Source organism: Chiloscyllium plagiosum, unplaced genomic scaffold (genome assembly GCF_037043375.1).
Source record: "Chiloscyllium plagiosum isolate Xiang-an unplaced genomic scaffold, Cpla_swu_hap1 HiC_scaffold_26, whole genome shotgun sequence".
In the NCBI taxonomy this organism is placed as follows: Eukaryota; Metazoa; Chordata; class Chondrichthyes; order Orectolobiformes; family Hemiscylliidae; genus Chiloscyllium; species Chiloscyllium plagiosum.
The window spans coordinates 25092173-25111789 of NW_028270164.1; the positions used below are offsets into that span (position 1 = coordinate 25092173).

Here is a 19617-nt window from a genome sequence, read left to right on the forward strand (position 1 = left end):
CCCCATCTCCTGCGGCTCCACACAAAGGCCGCCTTGCTGATCTTTGAGGGACAATTCTTCCGCCGCCTTCGCCTCCGTGCCTTCTTCTTCAATCAAGAAAACCGACTGATCTTTGAGGGGCCCTATTCTCTCTCTAGTTACCCTTTTGTCCTTAATGTATTTGTAAAAATCTTTGGATTCTCCTTAATTCTATTTGCCAAAGCTATCTCATGTCTCCGTTTTGCCCTCCTGATTTCCCTTTTCAGTATACTCCCTTTATAGTATACTTCCTTTATACGCTTCTAAGGATTCACTCAATCAACCCTGTCTATACCTTACATATGCTTCTTTCTTTTTCTTAACTAAACCCTCAATTTCTTTAGTCATCCAGCATTCCCTATACCTACCAGCCTTTCCTTTCACCCTAACAGAAATATACTTTCTCTGGATTCTCGTTATCTCATTTCCGAAGGTTTCCCATTTTCAAGCCATCCCTTTACCTGCGAACGTCTACCCCAATCAGCTTTTGAAAGTTCTTGCCTAATACCGTCAAAATTGGCCTTTCTCCAATTTAGAACTTCAACTTTTAGATCTGGTCTATCCTTTTCCATCACTATTTTAAATCTAATAGAATTATGGTCTAATTATGGTCTAATAGAATTGCTGGCCCCAAAGTGCTCCCCCACTGCCACCTCAGTCACCTGCCCTGCCTTATTTCCCAAAAGTTGGTCAAGTTTTGCACCTTCTCTAGCAGATACATCCACATACTGAATCAGATAATTTTCTTGTACGCACTTAACAAATTCCTCTCCATCTAAACCCTTAACACTGAAGGGCTTTTGCCCGAAACGTCGATTTTGCTGCTCGTCGGATGCTGCCTAAATTGCTGTGCTCTTCCAGCACCACTGATCCAGAACTATGGCAGTCTCAGTCTATGTTTGGAATGTTAAAATCCCCTACCATAATTTACCTATTATTCTTAGAGATAGCTGAGATCTCCTTACAAGTTTGTTTCTCAATTTCCCTCTGATTATTAGGGGGTCTATAATACAATCCCAATAAGGTGATCATCCCTTTCTTATTTCTCAGTTCCACCCAAATAACTTTCCTGGATGTATTTTTGGGAATAATCTCCCTCAGCACGGCTGTAATGCTATCCCTTATCAAAAATGCCACTCCCCCTCCTGTCTTGCCTACCTTTCTATCCTTCCTGTAACATTTGTGTACTAGAACATTAAGCTGCCAGTCCTGCCCACCCTTGAGCCATGTTTCTGTAATTGCTATGATATCCCAGTCCCATGTTCTGAACCACGCCCTTAGTTAATCTGCCTTTCTTGTTAGGCCCCTTGCATTGAAATAAATGCAGTTTAATTTATTAGTCCTACCTTTTCCTTGCCTGCCCTGACTGTTTGACTCACTAGTGGTTGTGTTTGGAAGTTGGAAGGGGGGCCCCTTAATAGTTGTGTGCTCTCCTGGCTGGATGCAGATGATGTGAGTTATGTTGTTCCTTATATATTTGCAAGGACAGTCAATGACATCATAGAAGAGAAAAACAAAGAGGAGGAGGCAATGGCCTTGTGGTTTTATTGCTTGAGTGTTGACCCAGGTTCCAAATCCACCAGGGCAAATGGTAGAATTTGAATTCAATTAAAATTCTAATGATGACCATGAATCTGTTGCCATTTGTTAGAAAAGCCCATCTGTATCACTAATGTCCTTTAGGAAAGGTAACTGTCATCCTTATGTGGTCTGGCCTATATGTGACTCCACACCCATGACAATGTGATTGACTTTTAACTGCCCTCTGGGCAATTAGGGATGGACAATAAATGCTGGCCAAACCAGCAATGCCCTCGTCCAATGAATGAATTAAAAGAAAATAGGACTGGTTAAGGTAGTTCCAAAGTTTTGCATGGTTCTGATTTATCCTTTGAATTTCTGACGCCAAAGTGTACCTGAGTCCTTCCTTGGCTACTGTAAGGATAAGGAGTCATTTGTGAACATGAAGACTATCTTGGCTTTCAAAGTATCCCTTTGTTTTGTATCTTGGCCAGGCGCTGTCCTATGACTAACATTATTAAAATAGAGTGGAGCCATAGGGGTATCAATCGGCTGTCGTGTTTCTTGGGACACAGGAGCAACTACACTTTAAAACTACTTGTTTGATGGCAAAGCAATTTCGGACATCTTTAGGTGGTGACAGATGTTGCATTCTTGTCAGTCTTCTAAAGAAAAAGTATCTGAGAAGTTTGTCTGGACAGCTCCGCCTTTCATTGTGGTTTAATCTTGCCTGGTGATATACCCCCAGAATACATGAAAACAAATGTAACAAAACCTTCTGTATGTGGCACTGATCAACTTTTTGGGGATCTGCTAAGCAAGAAAACAATAGGCAGCACACTGATCAGCTGTTTAAGGGTATGGCAAGTAGGGGAGCAACTTCCAAAGTACACAGTCAGCTGTTTCAAGATGCAGGGAATTGAGAATTCTCGAGGTTTACATACAATGCTTATTGTGGGGAAGCAGCAGTTGATGGAATCTAGAAGTCAGTGAAGAAGCATTCCTTTATGTGTTCTATTTTGTTGCTAGAGGTTTAAAAGCTACAATAGCATGACTATGAGAAACAAAGAAAGAAAGAGGCACTGGAAATGTGTTGAGCAGAAAGGGATGCACATTGACTGACTTCATTTTTAAAAAAACTGAATGGATGTAATATTGCATGCTGATTTCATTCCGATCAATCAAGTCCTCCTTTACTGAATGCATTTGGAAGATTTTCTTCATGCGCTATTTGGTTCCCAAGAGAAAATAAAAAACAGATAGAACAGGGAAACACACAAGAAACATTATACGTTTTTACTTTATAATGGTTACACTTATGAGAAATATGTGCTGAAAATATCCCATCAAAGGCCACCAGCATATGGTAGTTGTGACACCCAATGCTGAGAAGTAATTAGACAAAAGTATCCCTGTACTACCCTAGGGGGGCATTCAAAGATATTTGTTTCTGAACATCTCTTTGTAAGAACATATTGCTTCATGAATGGAACATACTTTCCAATAGGAAACGAAAAATCAAACAGCAATGTGCACTCAATTTGAATGTAATCATCTGCAGCTTGTACACTTATAGTAGGATCATAGAAAGACAGGCTCTTGGCAAAGTTGTATGTACTACGTCAAGATGTTCCACATTTGGAGCTCAAAATTACTGGTTGGCAAGTCTTTATACCACTACTTACTGAAAAATTTATTTAACATTAAGGCTTGGAAAATAAAGTCTCTTAATCAATTTGAGACAAACTCAGATACCATGTTTATGTCGACCTGAAGTAACCTTCATACAAGCAGCAGAATACAAATGTCAAGTCATTTGAAGTGCCCTTGGGGAAGTTGCAGATCTGTTCCAGAAGATAATTTAATTTCAGTTCAGAGTAATGTGAAACTTCAAGAATGCCACTGAATCAGAAAAATAATAATTTTAATTTTTTGAATGTGATGGAGATTACATTTCTTGCACCACTCTGGTACTTCTGATGTAATTGGTGAATGGAGGTTTGGATAAATGCTCCTCAGTCCTTGTGTCTGGCCAGAAGCAACAGTATATCTTGTGTCGGCTTGCCCTGTGTTGTCCACTTGCAGGGTAATGATATTTTAGGTAAATTGATTATCTGTGGAAGTGAATTGATCTGAGGGTATTTTGATTTGTTTTCTGCTTTGATCTGTGCTGGTCAGGGTAGGTAACACTCCTGTGTTTGTTAGGTTATGGGTTCAAGCCCTGCTTATGAGATAGTAATGCATTACTTCGACTGGCATTTCAATGTGCTAGTGATGGAATGCTGCACTGTTGGTGGTGGCATCTTTTGAATATGACATTCAAACGATGCTCAGTCTCCCTCTTAGATGGATGGAACAGAAACACATGCCACTTTCTGAAGAAGACCAGAATAGTTCTCCTGTTGCTCTGACTAACATTCATCTCTGCACTGATACTAATCTATCAAAAACAGATTACCTTGTAAGTTACTTCACTAATGTGAACAAGAGCTTGCTGTGTTCAAATTGGTTGCCAGAATACAATGATAACTGCCGTATATAAAAGTAGATAGTTGCTGTGAAGTATTTTGGGACATGCTGAGATCATGAAAGGTTCTATTTCTTTCTTTGTATTTAAATATTTATCTAAATTAGGGAGGTTATAAAATGGAAGCTTGGAATAAAACAGTGGATCAGAAAAGTATGTGCATATTCCACTGATGTTGCACTGTAGTATGCAAGTGTGTCCCATGTGTGGAAATATAAACAGCACTTTAGACATCATTCTAATACTCGATTCTTTTCAAGTTGCATTTGTGAAAAAAAGAGTTAAAGTTGAGGCATCTACACTAAAGGTCCGTAAAGCTGCATATCATCAAGAAATGTCCTAAATATTGCAGACAGTTAGAATATGGATCGGTTGGAGCATGTCTATGAATTTAATGAAATCCTTTGTTGATTCTAACTGGTGAATTGCCTAATGCTATGTGTGCATTGCTGTGGGAAATCTCATAAGCTACAGCTCAAGCATAATGATTGAAATATTCAACTTTTCCCAATCAAAAGACTGCGTGCTCAACAAAGGAAACTTTCTTCGTGGAAACCATTCCACCTATTTATAATTTGTGTCTGTTTAATATGAAGAACAATTGTAAAATCAAGCCTGACTGATTTTTTTCAACCCTTAATATATATTTCACTTAGTTTCCTTACAACAACCTTAAAATGTTACCCAGGTGTTGCCTTTTAAAATTAATCTGACAGCACCGTCTGGTACAAGTAGGAGATTCCATTATTGTCGGGACAAGTCTATGTCAGTCATGAATTCATTGGGTCAGTAAACCTCTGCAGCACCTGTGTGCAATTTATTGAACAATTTTGAGACTTGTAACTAAACTTGGTTAGTAGATTTGGGGAAATAATCCGGTGCACATATGGCCAATGTTAGCTTAAGTTTGACACTCCTGAATATCAAATTAATTCTGTGAGACAGACTAAAACTTCCTATTGATCAATATTTCTGTAATATGTTACATTGATGAAGAACTACGCATAAAAAGCTTCTTATCTTGATGAACGTAATCCTTTTTGATTTATAATTCAGTGAGTTTTTTTCTTCTTTGCTGAAGATTCAGTCTGCATTTGAAATATAAACTCTAGCTTTCCCCTTTCCAAATCCACACAAGTACAGATGTTTCTGCTCACAGGCCTCTTGTCATAATCCCCAGAATCAAGCAGTGTTATCATCATACTACCAGTGATATAATCTTTTAAAATATGTGGGAACTATTTTAATTGCAAACTAAAGTGAAGACTGACAATTCTTGCTCTAAATTCAGCTCCAAAGTTGAATGTTAGTTGTGTTGTATACAGCGGGTTAGTACAAATTTTTACTTCAAATACAGTCACAACAGTACATAGGTGGTTGAAAATATCTTTACAATTTATGCACACGGCTTGAGCCTAAAGGAAGAGTTAGACCAGGTTTCCTGATTTGCGTCATGTTTAAATATTTGTTCTAACATGTCATTATTAAGTCTGCATTTGATGGGAGATTGGTTAAACAGTTGAGGGCATGTGTTTATGACATGTTGAGAAAATTAAAACCAGCATCATTGTGGGTCAGGGTTTAGGTATTACTCTTGGTGCGAAACATCTTTAGGATCAAATGCAGATGTTTAATTGGTAATGGATACTTTTCAGAAATTGCATAATTTATAATGAAATAATCTGTTGCCACCATTAACCCCATTCCATGAGTTTTGACATTTTTTCTCCTCGTGATGGTGAATCATTCTGAGACCCTGAGCAATTTACTCTGTCACATGTTTAAGTTATTCAGATACACTGAGGCTATCACAGCCTGTCTCACTCATGCTCCTGCCTGACATCTTGTGCTTTCCCATAGGAGGCAAAGAGCAGAGATCAGAAACCAGAACCAAGTCTAGTTTTCTTTCCACGCTAGCCTAGGGACGCTCCAATTGTCACCCGGGCTGAGATTAAATAAATCAATACAAACCAGAAACCACACTTGGGATCTTCCAAATTTGTATAATCCAGTTTCTCACCACACAATCCATTTTCTCACACAGTTCTTGACAATACCCTTCAGTGTTCATTTTTTTCTAAAAGCAATTCATGCAAAATCTATGTAACAGTGTTCTCCTTCTCCCCATTTCCTTTTGAAAATAGCTTTTCTCAGTGTTTAGTACTGCTGCCTCACATCAGTAGGAACCTGGGTTTGATTCTAGCCTTTGATAACTCTGTGTTTGCATGTTCTTCTTGTGCCTGCATGGATTTCCTCTGGGTACTCCAGTGTTCTCCCACTGTCCTAAAATGTGCGGATTTAAGTGGATTATCTATGGTAAGTTACCCCATAATGTCCAGGATTGTGCTGGCAAGATGGATTAGCCATGGAAAATGCAGGTATACCAGCAGAGGATGGGGAAGGGGGGGACTGCATTGGATGGTCTGGGCTGAATGGCCTATAACTGCAATGTAGAGATTCCATGATCTGTGCTTCATTATTTTCCAGCATTCTTTCTGTTGCACCCACTGCTGGCTTTCTCCTTAGTTTGGCTAAAATGCCTCAAGCATTTACTTATTCATGGGTATTATTGATGCTCCTCGGAAAGTAGACATATTTCTGTGGAGAAGTACTCCTTTCTAATTTCCAGCGGTTGAATTGCTTCAGAAATCTCCAACAGATTGAAATAATTACCCAAAAGTCGCTAGCAGGATCAAATCCCTCAGGATTTGAAAACTATGGCCTGGATATATACTGAATTGGGCCAACCCAATTCTGGAACCCTGTCCCCATTTCAGTTTCTGATTGCTTTTCCTATATGTAGCACTCCCACTCCTGTTGGTTGCATTTCAGAGGTATTCAGTCGAAATCCCTTCAATTTTGTGGATAGTGTCATAATTAAATACATGGAATTCAGTATGAACTCTAATCCCATTATTGGGGGAGTGAGGGGGGTGTGGTCACAAAGGAAAGAGTCACATGGTCACTTGGAGTTCCTTCGTTGACTGATGGAGAAACGCAAAAGAAGTGTGAATAGTTAGGCTGTGTATTGCAAGGCAGATGTGTTTTCACTGTGATGGTTTGTACAGGATAGAACCCTGTATGTTGATAATTACATTCACGAGCACAATGCAACTAATTACTTATTTTAGAGTTTAAGTGCTCTTTTGCATTCAAAACTGAAGAAAATGCTGCTTCAAAATGTTAGTGTCATGATTTAAATTGAAAACAACTTCCCTGTCAATTAGTGAGGAAACAAAATCAAATACCTGTCACTGAGTGAGTTGGTTAACAAGTCATCTGCTGCAGCTTAAGAATTCCTCGCATTTTTTTTTTCAATGTCACTGAGTCGCAATGACTTCTTTCACTAGCTATGACCATTCAGCATACTTGATTGATTTTCAAACAGTCTACAAATGCCCATGTCAATAGAAGGCCGTACCAATATTTGATTGACAGTTTTAAGATGATATTAAAGGATTACGTGCCATTGTGGTCAGTGAAAGTATGCTCATTTATTTTTACAACAATTTGACAACTTTAAGCGATTTAGATTTTTTAAAACTGTTTCTTTGTACAACTGAATTTTGCATTTTGATTGGTTTAAATTTAAATCACATTATTAAAAGTTTATTTACTTTTAAATGCAGTTGAAAAGGTCTATCACAGTGAAAACAGGGTGAATATCAATAGATGATACATTGCAGGGGGGTGCAGGAATAGATGAAATATAGGGTGGCATGGCAAAATCTGGATTATGCAGGAAATGGATGGAAAGTAAGGGGTGAGGATTTGAGAGCCAAACATTGGTCCAGCTTTAATGATAAGTATACCAATACATAGAAGCAGGTCTTTTAGTCTATAGTATTTGCTTTGTCATCTATCCCCTCCACAGCAACCTCAGACCTCCCATGGAATTGACAGCCCTGAGACCATCTCACCCCTGTTTCCCTTGAATGAAGACATGATATATAGGGGCCCTTTGAAGGAGAGGGATTTGCTGGGTTGGGAAATTTCCTGATTTGACCTCCCTGCCTGATTCTGCCCTGATTGTTTCTCAGTGATGGTAAGAGAAAATGAAATTAAGGGTGGAGTGGGGTCATTGAAAGTGGGGTCCAATGACGATATGACAAGAGAAGTTACATAGGCACCAACACGGCTAACTAAATTTTTTCTTTCATTTTTACGAAAGTTAATTTATTCAATCCAGAAAGGGATCTGGTGAATATTGCAGAAGTAAGCTGTGACACTGCTGTTATTATTACCATTGCAATTGTTGAACAACTGAGCAAACTTTAAGGTAAATAAATTCCAAGGGCCCAATAAAATATAGGTAAGGATTAAGGAAAGCAGAAAGAAAATTAGTACACAGACTGGCATGGCAACTTAGTCCTAGCCTTTCCTTTTCCTATGTGGCAGAACATATGTGCAGTATGGTGGCACAGTGGCTAGCACTGCTGCCTCATAGTGTAGGTTCAGTTTCAGGCTTGGATGACTGTCTACATGAAGTTTTCAAATTCTCCCTGTGTCTGTGTGGGTTTCCTCTTGATGCTCCAGTTTGTTCCCATAGTCCAAAGATATGCAGGGTAGGTGGATTCACCATGCTGAAATCATCTGTAGTGTTCAGGAGTATGCAGTTTAAGTGGGTTAGCCATGTAACATGCCCATGCAGGGATGGGTTGGGGGTATGGGACTTGGTGGGATGCTCTTTGGAGGATCAGTGCAGACTCAACGGGCCAAATAGCCTCTTTCTGCACTGTCAGGATTGTCCAATTCTATGTTCTCTGTTCAAAATTTTCCAATCCATTAATAGCTAAATTGAAGAACTCAAGGAGATAGATGTGAGTTAACCTCAGCCAATGTAAGAACACAATACAAATATACAGTTTTATCTATCAATAGTGAAGTAAGTAAAAGACTAGTTCTAATCCTGAATACAAATGATGTGGATAGGGGCTTCCAATGGTGATGTACATGGAAATCATACATGTGGCAAGATTGTGATGCATTTCTTTTCCCGATGTATTTAAATATAACTTCTCCAAAGATTCCTTCTGAATCAGGAAGAGCTGACATCCATCTCCTAGAACCTGCACTTCTAGACTTGCTTCTGTCTTCCGCTGGTTATGGTCTGTCCGGATTGATGCTTCTTACACCCCTATCCAAATTTAACTTCATTGTGGAGATTGCTCCTTTGAGTCTCTGATGCATTTGGGCACCCTATCGTAATTTCTGCTCTGCCTGACCTCACATTACTCCACTAATTTTGACCAGGAACCTGCTCCAGTTTTCAAATGAAGCCCTGGATTAAAATAATGTAAGACAATCCCTCTCTCTCTGTCTCTGCCTTTGTGGAGGTTTCACTGCTAGCCTGCATTCTACCCATCCAAAGGTACCCAGTGTTTAACTGGACTCTCAGTCTTCTCCTATAACATACGGATTTGTTCCTTAGCTTCAATAGAATTCATCCTATGACCAAGACATAACTAATGTTTGGGAAGGATATCCTGGCCACCAAACAATTACTGAGTAGTTCAGTCTGGTCTCAGAGTGGACTTGAACACATAACTGCTCTTACTGGCCCTCCAAATTCAAACATTTGGCACTAAAGTTAACTGGATAGCGAGAATATCCTCTGGCCACCAATTGAGTAATCCGGGCAAAATCAGTGTTGAGAGGCCAGTCAATTGACCCACACTTTTGGGATCCTTACCCAAAATGCAAAATCTTGTCTGTGGTATTTTACATGTCAAGTTAATGATCTAAGCTCACTCTGATTTTGGCATCTTGAAATTTTTTGTTACAAAATCTAAACAATATCTGGCCTATGGAGCATGGTGAAAGGCAGACATTTTGAGCCATTTGTCTGAATACCTGAGAAGCAACAGGGTATAATGACCTATTGGCAGAGAGATTTAATTAGTGTAATCAAGGTTAGAGTGACACTACCTAATGGGATCATTTCACTTCTATGATTCATAATTGCTCAAATAATAGACCTTGTTTAATCATTTGGTTGGTGATGCAATTCAGTCTATATGATCACTGGTTCATGGAATAATTCAAAACTAGTGGTTTTCAAGACAACAAAAGTTTTCCCCTACATTAACTACATGTAATGCAAATACTTTCCCAAAGCTTTTGGTTTGTTCTCTTACAAAATGTAAGCTTCTTTCCAGATCTTACGCAGTCAAGACCTTTTGGAATTTTGTACATTTCAATCGTGTCCCCTTTTACTCTTCTGAACTCCACCATTAGAGTCCTTAAGAGTCAAACCTTAAGAGTCAAAAAGTGTGGAGCTGTAAAAACGCAGCAGGTCAGGCAGCATCCAAGAAGCAGGAGAATCTATGTTTTGGGCATAAGCCTTTCATCAGGAAAGTGGGTGGAGGGGGGAGGTGACAGGGGCTGAGAGATAAACAGAAGGGTGGGGGTGAGGTAGCTGGAAGGCAACAAGTAGATGCAGTCAAAAAGTTTGGTGCTGGAAAAGCACAGCCAGTCAGACAGCATCTGAGGAGCAGAAGAGTTGACATTTCGGGCATACGCTCTTCATCAGGAATGTGGGGTTTGGGGGGGAGCTGATGGGACTGAGAGATAAATGGGAGGGGAATGGTCCTGGGGGGGAGGTAGCTAGGAATGTGATAGGTAGATGACAGAGGGGGATAATGGTGATAGGGCAGAGTGGAGGGTGGCCCGGATAGGTGGAAAAGAAGATGGACAGGTGGAGCAGTTCAAGAGGTGATGCTAAGTTGGAGTGTTAGATCTGGGAAATGTGGGGGGAGGGGAGATGAGGAAATTGATGAAGTCGGTGTTAATGCCGTGTGGTTGGAGGGTCCCAGGCAGAGGATGAGGCGTTCTTCCTCCAGACATCGTTAGCTTGGATTTGGTGGTGGAGGAGGCCTAGGACTTGCATGTCCTTGGCAGAGTGGGGGGTGTGTGTGTGTGGGGGTGAGTTGAAGTGATTGGCCACAGGGCAATGGGGTTGTTTGGTGTGTCCCAGAGATGTTCTCTGAAACATTCCGCAAGTTGGCATCCTGTCACCCCAATGCAGAGGAGACCACATTGAGAGCAACGGACACAATCTTCATTTATCCAGCTTTTCCTTTAAAGATAACCCATCTAGTTCAGGTATTAATCTAGTAAACCTTCTCTGAACTACCTCCAACACATTGACATCCGTTCTTAAATACGGAAACCAATACTGTACAATAATTCAAGATATGATGTCTTGTATAACTAAAGAATAACCTCCTTGCTTTTCATACGCAATTTCCTTCACAATAAGCAATGTTATTCTATTTGCTTTCTTAATTACTTGCTGTATCTGCAAACTTCTGTAAATAATTCACTGGGACACCCAAATCTCCCTGCTTCTCAGCTCTGTAAGCTCTCATAATTTAGGTAAAATGGTTCTTATTTTATTCTTCCTGTCAAAATGAACAATTTCACATGTTCCCATGTTATTTGAAGGACCTTTGACCATTTACTTAAGAAGTTGTATTCTTCTCAGTCTTCCTTGTCTCCTCTTATTTTCCTACCTATCTTGATTTTATTAGATTGTTAGATCCAAGTTTAAATTTGAACGATCAAATATTGTATGAGATTTCTATACTTACAGTCAAATGTGTGTCATATGAACAGAAATTTCCCAGGTAGCTTTAAACAAGGCTCATACAAAACAGGAAACTAAAACTCATAGCCTCCACTTACTAAAATAACAGATCATATTTTTCTGTAGCAGGACATCTAACACCTTTTTATCATTATTTAGAGTCATAGAGTCATACAGCATGGAATCAGACCATTTTGTCCAACTAGTCCACACCGACCATGTTTCCTAAACTAAACTAGTCTCACCTGCCTGTGTTTGGCCATATCCCTCCAAATATTTCCTATTCATGTACCTATCAAAATGTCTTTTAAATGTTGTAACTGTGCCTGCATCCACCACTTCTTCTGGCAGTTCATTCCACACATGAAACACTCTGCATAAAAAAAGTTGGCCCTTGTGTCCTTTTTAAATCTCTCTTCTCTCTCACCTTAAAAATATGCCCCCTAGTTTTGAACTCCCCCACCTGAGGGGAAAGACCTCGCCTTTCACCTTATTGATGCACCTCATGATTTTATAAACTTCTAAAAGATTTGAGTGCCTAGCCACTGAAGTGTAAGCTGACAATGACTCACTGAGGGAGACAAATCTCAGATATCTGTAGATACCTGTACTACTGAATGAACGGGGTTCTACTTGGCCAATCAGCTTGAAAGATTAAGAAATTAACAGCTCAGCAGTAGAGTGCAAACTAGAGCATATGAATTTATGGTCAATTCCTGGACAGAAAGATGAATAATGTGAGGGAAAGAAAATTTGGATTAAGGAAGAGAGAATAGAGAGAGAATATCCTTTAAAACAAAACAAATAAAATTGTAAGTTAGATTCTTAAAATCACTAACAAAAATCAAAACCTGAAGGGATGAGATTTTTTGAACCAGGGAGGTTGTTTGGTCACAATTAATTAATATTTAGGCTTTAAATACTAGCATCAATGAGTTTTACCAGTTTGTCACAAGTTTAGTTCATATCTACAATGCAAGTGGAGCAGTGTCACAACACTCGGTGCATTTCAAAGGGCATAAAGTTTAGACATGCCAATACTAGAATTAAGCAATCTCAACATGTGTACTTATTCAACAAAAGGAGATCAAGTTTTGGAATCCCAGCAGTATGCTGGTTTCCACACTGAGAAGGAAATGAATGCATGAAAAATGGGGGAAAAGAAATGCTTCGTGCTTCGCAGTTCCCCTCCACCTTCCTTGATTCTTCATTAATCTTTGTGTTAACACCACGTTTGAAATAATTTAAGTTAGAAATGCAAACATGAAGTTAGATCATAGTTTATCTGATGTTTGGTAAAGCAAGCTGACAAGATACCTGGTGCCAGTCACTTCTATATCCACTCTCAAAGTAATCACCTGTTAATCAGTTAGTTAGGGAAGCTGAAGTACAGTTGTAATTCAAACTGAGGTTCGTGACTACAAGATATAATATTTTACTTCTTAGGTCCAACTAAGAATAAATAAGTTGCAAAGTAGCAACATTCAAATGGTGCAAAATATAAGCAGAACAACTTGTATTCTTAAAACACATTTAGCGTAAAAAATCTCAGTGCTTCACAAGGGAATTGTTAAAAAATGTTGGCACTGAGCCACATTGTTTTGTAGAGTACTCTGCCTTTCGCAAGAAAAAGGAGTAATGTGAGGCTGAGATGCTCAGCATTCAGGGAACTGGCCAAATGGTGAGCTGAACATTACCATTCCCAACCCTCATAATGAAATCCCTGCTGACAATTCTTTTTCCACTTTTGAAAAGAAATTTTCAGTTCCAAACATTGAACTGGAGCATATGAATACTTCATATATGAAAAACAAGTAGGCCACTATATTGGTAGGACAACTGAAAAGGTCTTAGCTAATCTATTTTCCCATTTTTTTTCTAGAATAGAGCAATTTTAATAGAAACGCTGCAATTTGCATAAAATAGGTGCGCACTTTGGAAGGAGACTTAATATAAAACTACTCAGTTCACACCACATCTGTGCATAGATATATTTGTTACCTTACTCCCTTTGTTGTCTAATGAAGGTCATGTGAAACTCAAAACATTAGGTGTGAGTCTGTGCAGCAACTGGGCACCACATGAACAAATGATGAGCAAAATCATAGATCTGCTGCACAGTCTGAATCTTTGACCACTTTTCTTTATTATTCATTCACAGGATGAGGGCATCATTGGCTCAGTTAGCATTTATTGCCCATCCTTAATTGCCCAGAGGGCCATTAAGAGTCAACCACATTGCTGTGGATCTGGAGTCACATGTATGCCAGACCTGGTAAGGATGGCAATTTCCCTCCGTAAAGGACACTAGTGAACCAGATGGATTTTTCCCAGACAATGGATTCATGGATTCATGGAGATCCTTATTAGACTCTTAATTCCAGGTTTTTTTTAATTGAATTCAAATTCCTCCATCTGCTGTGGTGGGGTTTAAACTGGGTCTCCAGAACATTACCCTGGGTCTTTGGATTAGCAGTCCAGCGATAATACAGCTCGGCCATTGCCTCCCTCTGCAAAGCTTCAACTGTACCTGTGTCATCGTTAAAGACATATAATCTCTTTCTGCACCATTAGCTCACTTGGTTGGATGACTGGTTTGTGATGCAGAATGATGGCAACAGTGTAAGTTTTAAATTCCTGCACAGCTGAGAATACGATGAAGGACTCTCCTTCTCAACCTCTTCCTTTGCCTGAGGTATAGGGACCCTCGGTTAAGCCACCACCAGTTGTCTCTCTCTACTGAGAGAGGAACCCTCTGGGACTCTGGTGACTTTACCCTTACCACTCAATCATTGGGAGATCTGAATTAAACTTCCTCACTATAGGACACGTGGAATATTCACCTATTGGTCAGCTTTGGTAACTTTGTTTTAAATATTGCTCACTTGTTTTCTCCAGTCTATTAAAAGCTTTGGCCATTAGTTGGAAGCAGGTGGGTTTTTTATTCCCTTTTTCCTCAGCCCCATTTTTGAAATTTATTTTACATGCCAGCGGCATTAGTCTCCATTGATGCCCTCTCAATTGCAATTTTCAATGTATGCCCACATCCATGTTCTTTGTATCCTGTGATAAAAACTAGGTCCTTGCACTTGCAGCATTATGTCAGTTATTACTAAGGCTATAAGTTTTAATATTACACTAATTTGCTGCCTATATTTCAGATATGATGATTGTTACATAGATGTGTGCTCCCTTTATGCAAAAGGAACACTTTTATGTGGTCCTTGAAAGAATACTTGATTACTCTAACTAAAAGGAATACATTATGACATTTGTTTGCAATATTTCCTGCAGATATTTTGACTGAGACATTGCAAAGACAATTGTTCTGCCTGCATGAACGAATATTTAAAATCCCCACTGTTGACTTGGAGGCACACATATCACCTTTTTGTTTTATTTATTCATACGATTCAGGAGACTGTGTGCTGAGTGAGCTAGATTTATGTGATGTTGTCATTGGTGTATTTTTTGTCTCTGACTCTCTGTTTGTTTAGATCTTCAACTGTATTGTTGGCCAAACACATTGCTCAGATTTCCTTTTTACATGTATAATTTTACACAAGAGCAATTTATTACCCCTTACAATTATGGTAATTTTTGATGCAGCTCTCTTACAGATGTGCAGCAAATGTTCAGTGAATCAGCCAGTATCCATGGAGAGAAAGCAAGCTAGTGCTTTGAATCTAAATGACTCTTCATCAGAGCTGAAAAGTCACCTAGACTTGAAATGTTAGCTTGCTTTCTGTCCAAGGATGCTACCTAACCCCTTTGTGATCTCTGGCATTTTTTTTGTTTTCAGTTTAGGTTCAAGCAGCTGCAGTAATTTGCTCCTAAATCTCCCATTGAATGTTATTCTCACAAAACTCTGGCAATAAGCTTAACTTTCATGACATTCTCCAAATGCATCAATGTCTATGAAAATGTTTCTTCTACATTCTTAGTGGTGATTAATATTTTCAATTAATATTGTTTTTCTCTGGCAGATTTGCTGATGAACAGCAGTTGTAACCCATTCCAAGGTTCAGCAGAGAGTTCCAGTTTCCAGTCAATACTAGTAGACGAAGAAAGAGGAAAACTTTTTGTTGGAGCAAAAGATCTGATTTTTGTTTTAAATCTGGAAAATTTGAACAAGGAACCTAAGAAGGTACAAATGGCATCAACATGAGGACCAAATGTAGATATGGTATATCAAACCTACAAATTGCACATGCAGAGATAGGGCTTAATGCAAATGTACATAAGACTCTGAGTTATGCTGTGATGTCACTGTGACCTCAGTAGTCATGTGATAGTATTCTACAAAGGGATTGGACACTAAACAGCATAGAGAGTGATGCTCTGTAGCCTCATCATCTTGCATAGTGTAACAGTAAACATAGTTCAACAGAATTCTGACCTGAGATTGTAACATTACCTGAAGAGCACCAGAAGAAGATGATGAAATAGCAGATATCTCTGATTTGAAAGTAGAGAGCTGCAGGAGTAGAATTCAAAAATAAAACTTGATGGAGCTGACTTTGGCTCTTTTTTAATTGGCATGAACATAATAGCAATGGCTTTAAAATGGAGTTAGTAGCCTTACCACCTCAAGCCAACTAACAAAAACATTTAATAAACCAAGAATTTCATTGCTGAAGGTGGAACATGCTTTCTATAGGTCATTGATCTCGGACATAATCTGTAATTTTGAAAAGTTCCACTGACATTCAGGACGAATCCTTTCAATGATCTTCCTTCGACTGCAATTTAGTTCACCAGATAGAATCTGTGAGAAAGCTCATGGTGTACAGAATTTCCCTGTAGCGTGCCATATAGTAATCTTAGCTCACGCTGTGGGAAGGAAAATACAAATGATGTCAGAATCCTGTTATGAGCATCGCAGTAGTGAAATACTGAAATCGCTGCAAGAAAGACTGATGCCAAATCCGTGCCTAACAGAAGGATAAACAACATACATAATAAAAAACACTAACAGTGGGGAAGGAGCGAACTGGAAACTGAGGTCAAATCTTCAAGTTCAGACATGCTTACAAATTCCCAGTTAATCTTTTTATGCAATATGCCCGACATGAAATGATGTTTGATCATTTGCAGGATTAGAATGGTGTTTGACACATTCCAATTCAGCTTTAGACTTTCAAGTGAACATTCTAATGGGTTGTGCTAATATGTAAAATATGGCTCTGTGTATGCATCTTAGCTCTTAAACAAAGTGTATCACCTAGTTGGCCATGAGTATATTCAACACCAGAAGGAAGTCAGTATAAAGCTTGTAAGTAACAGGAGCTACAGCACCACTATCATAAATTGCTTATTTGTTGTTCCATTTAGTTGTGCACATTGGTCATCTGGTCATGTGATTAGCCTTGTTGCTGATTGGATTGTGCCCTTAACAACAGACTCTTTATTCAATGGCTTCATAGGCTACCAACATTTTTCTGAGAATGAATATGGAAAATTTCCTATTTGGGTTTTCATACCTCTCGAAATGTTATCTCTGTTTTTTCTCTCTCCGTAGAGGCTGCCAAATCTGCTGAATCTCCACAGCACTTTTGATTCCATTTTAGATTTCCAGAATCAACAATATTTTGCTTTTAATTGAATCTCTTGATCTTGGCAACATGCATTTGGATGTGTGACTGACAGCAGCAATTTGCCTGAAATATTGAGATGAGGCCCGAGCACCAATTTTGAACGGTCAGCCTTTTGACCTTTCCCTCCCCCACCCTTCCTGTGCTGTCTTTCCCTGCTATCTCAACATGTCAGAAGCACCAACCTTTGTACAAAAAATGAGTAGTTTCTGTTCCCGTATTTAACAATCCTGCTGTGTTGACAACTGGGCAAAGTCTCAACAAGAAAAATTGAAAACACTTAATTTAATTGTGTTTTTTTTTCTGTAGCTATAATATAATCTCTTTGCTTTGTCAGATTTATTGGCCTGCAGCTAACGAGAGAGTGGATTTGTGCAAACAGACTGGGAAAAAAGCAGTAAGAAATGTCTGATATTATTTTGTGATTTTCAAGAATTCTTTCTTAATTTTGAAAATGCAAGTTTTCATATTTGCTGCCTTCCTTGAATAACAGTTGCTATTATTTTACTATATGAGACAAAAACGTGCCTGGGACCATCTTTCATGTTGTGTTGCACACTGAAATGTTCTCAGTGAATGCTGTAAGCCATCGGGTTATAGCTAGTATTTTACCTGCAAATTAGATGAACTTGGCTGAGCCTGGTGATACTTGAGCTTTGGATGAGACCCAAAAATCATAATGTTGAAAGGCAGTCTCTTAGGGGAATTCAACAAATGAGCAGATTGTTACTACACCCCACGATCCATTCGTTAATTACAATGCTTCAGAAGCCTAAGTTTATAAAAATATGGTCTCAGTTAAAGAGTCAGAAGGAACCAAAATGAACGTTCAACTTTCGAGAATTTCTCTTTCCCAAGGGAAAACTGAAATCTGTACAGTATAGTGAAAGGTAAATTCTGAAATGCTCATTAATTATCAAGATCACTTCAAATGATTTCATATTGCCACAGTGCTGTGGTGAAGATTAATGGCCCACTCCTGCCAACCTCCTAATGTAACCCATCAGTGTCATTAGCACTAATCTGGGAGCAGGCAATCCCCACCACCAATTGAAAGGAAAGTGCAGCCCAGGAAGCAACAGAATGGAGAAAATTAGGCAATAAGAACCTATCTTCTATCTGTTAAAAAAAAAATTCACCAATTGTTTTCTGAGATGATAATTACTTGCAATATGTCAGCACAGATCTCTGTTATTCTCTTTCTTGTTATTTTAATGCCTGTGATGATAATGTAAGATTGTGTCTTTTGTAGTCTGTGTGTGGTTGAAATCCATACAGCTTTACTTGGAGACTAAACAATACTTGCTCTTATTATCAGACAGAATGTGCAAATTTCATCCGTCTGCTTCACCATTTCAATAAGACACATGTCTATACATGTGGTACAGGAGCTTTCCACCCTGTATGTGGATATATTGACCTGGGACCCCCTACAGAGGTAATGTACCCTGACTTTACTGGAAATAATGGGCAACAGATGTTGCTGCAGCTAGAATATGGTCAAACCTTATTAATATGTGAGTCCAGGATTCCTCCTCAGTGAGGTGTGAGTTTTTTAAATGAATGGAAATTCTATTGAGGCCAGTTTTAATCATGGAGTAGAATAAAACAAAAATTAATAGCAATTTTTCACAGCGAGCTAATATTTCATCACCAGCTGTAAGTTTTGCTGGCAATTGTAGAGCAACATTTCATAGGGGGACATTTACTTTATAGTGGTCGTAAATATTAAAGCTTTGAAGTTGGATAGTGGAGTGGTAAAATAGTTCCTACAACATTTACTGACTATGTCACGATTAAGGTAGCAAAACTGATGACACCTGTAAAGACCATGATAATATGCTACCACATTATCAAGGGTAGAAAGGAATGAGAATAAATACTAGCCTATGAATAACACCCATATCCCATCAAAAAAACTGCAAACTCTTGCGTATAAACACATGAAATAGAAGCAGAAGTAGGCCATTTGGCCCCTTCAGCCTCCTTCATCATTCAATAAGATTGTAACTGATTTGTTTGTGTTTTGAATTCCACATTAACATCTATCCCCAACAAACTTAGAATCTTGTTAAGCAAGAGAACTAATTTTCCCCTGTTTTAAAAATATTCAATGACCATGCCTTCACTGCCTCCTGACTCAGAGAATCGTACAACCCTCAGAGAGAAGAAACCATCTCCTCTTCTCAGTCTAAAAGGGTGACATCTAATTTTAAAGTAACGCCTCCTAGTTCCAACTCATCCACAAAAGAAAACATTGTTTCCATGTCCCCCATGTAAAGATCACTCAGGATTGTATGTACATCAATAAATTAATTCCCTCACCCTTCTGAGCTCCAATGAAAGCAACCTCAGCCATCCAACCTATC

At 38.9% G+C, this 19617-nt stretch overlaps 1 protein-coding gene across 1 annotated transcript in view; it reads left to right on the plus strand.

The window, feature by feature from the left end:
• The window catches only part of LOC122563190 (semaphorin-3D-like), an 85195-nt gene that overhangs the window by 10760 nt on the left and 54818 nt on the right, over positions 1 to 19617 (plus strand). Inside the window, exons 3-5 of the mRNA XM_087973585.1 lie at positions 15641 to 15801; positions 17586 to 17645; positions 18567 to 18686. Of these exons, the coding sequence (XP_087829711.1) occupies positions 15641 to 15801; positions 17586 to 17645; positions 18567 to 18686 (341 nt within the window). The remainder of the gene's footprint in view (positions 1 to 15640; positions 15802 to 17585; positions 17646 to 18566; positions 18687 to 19617) is intronic.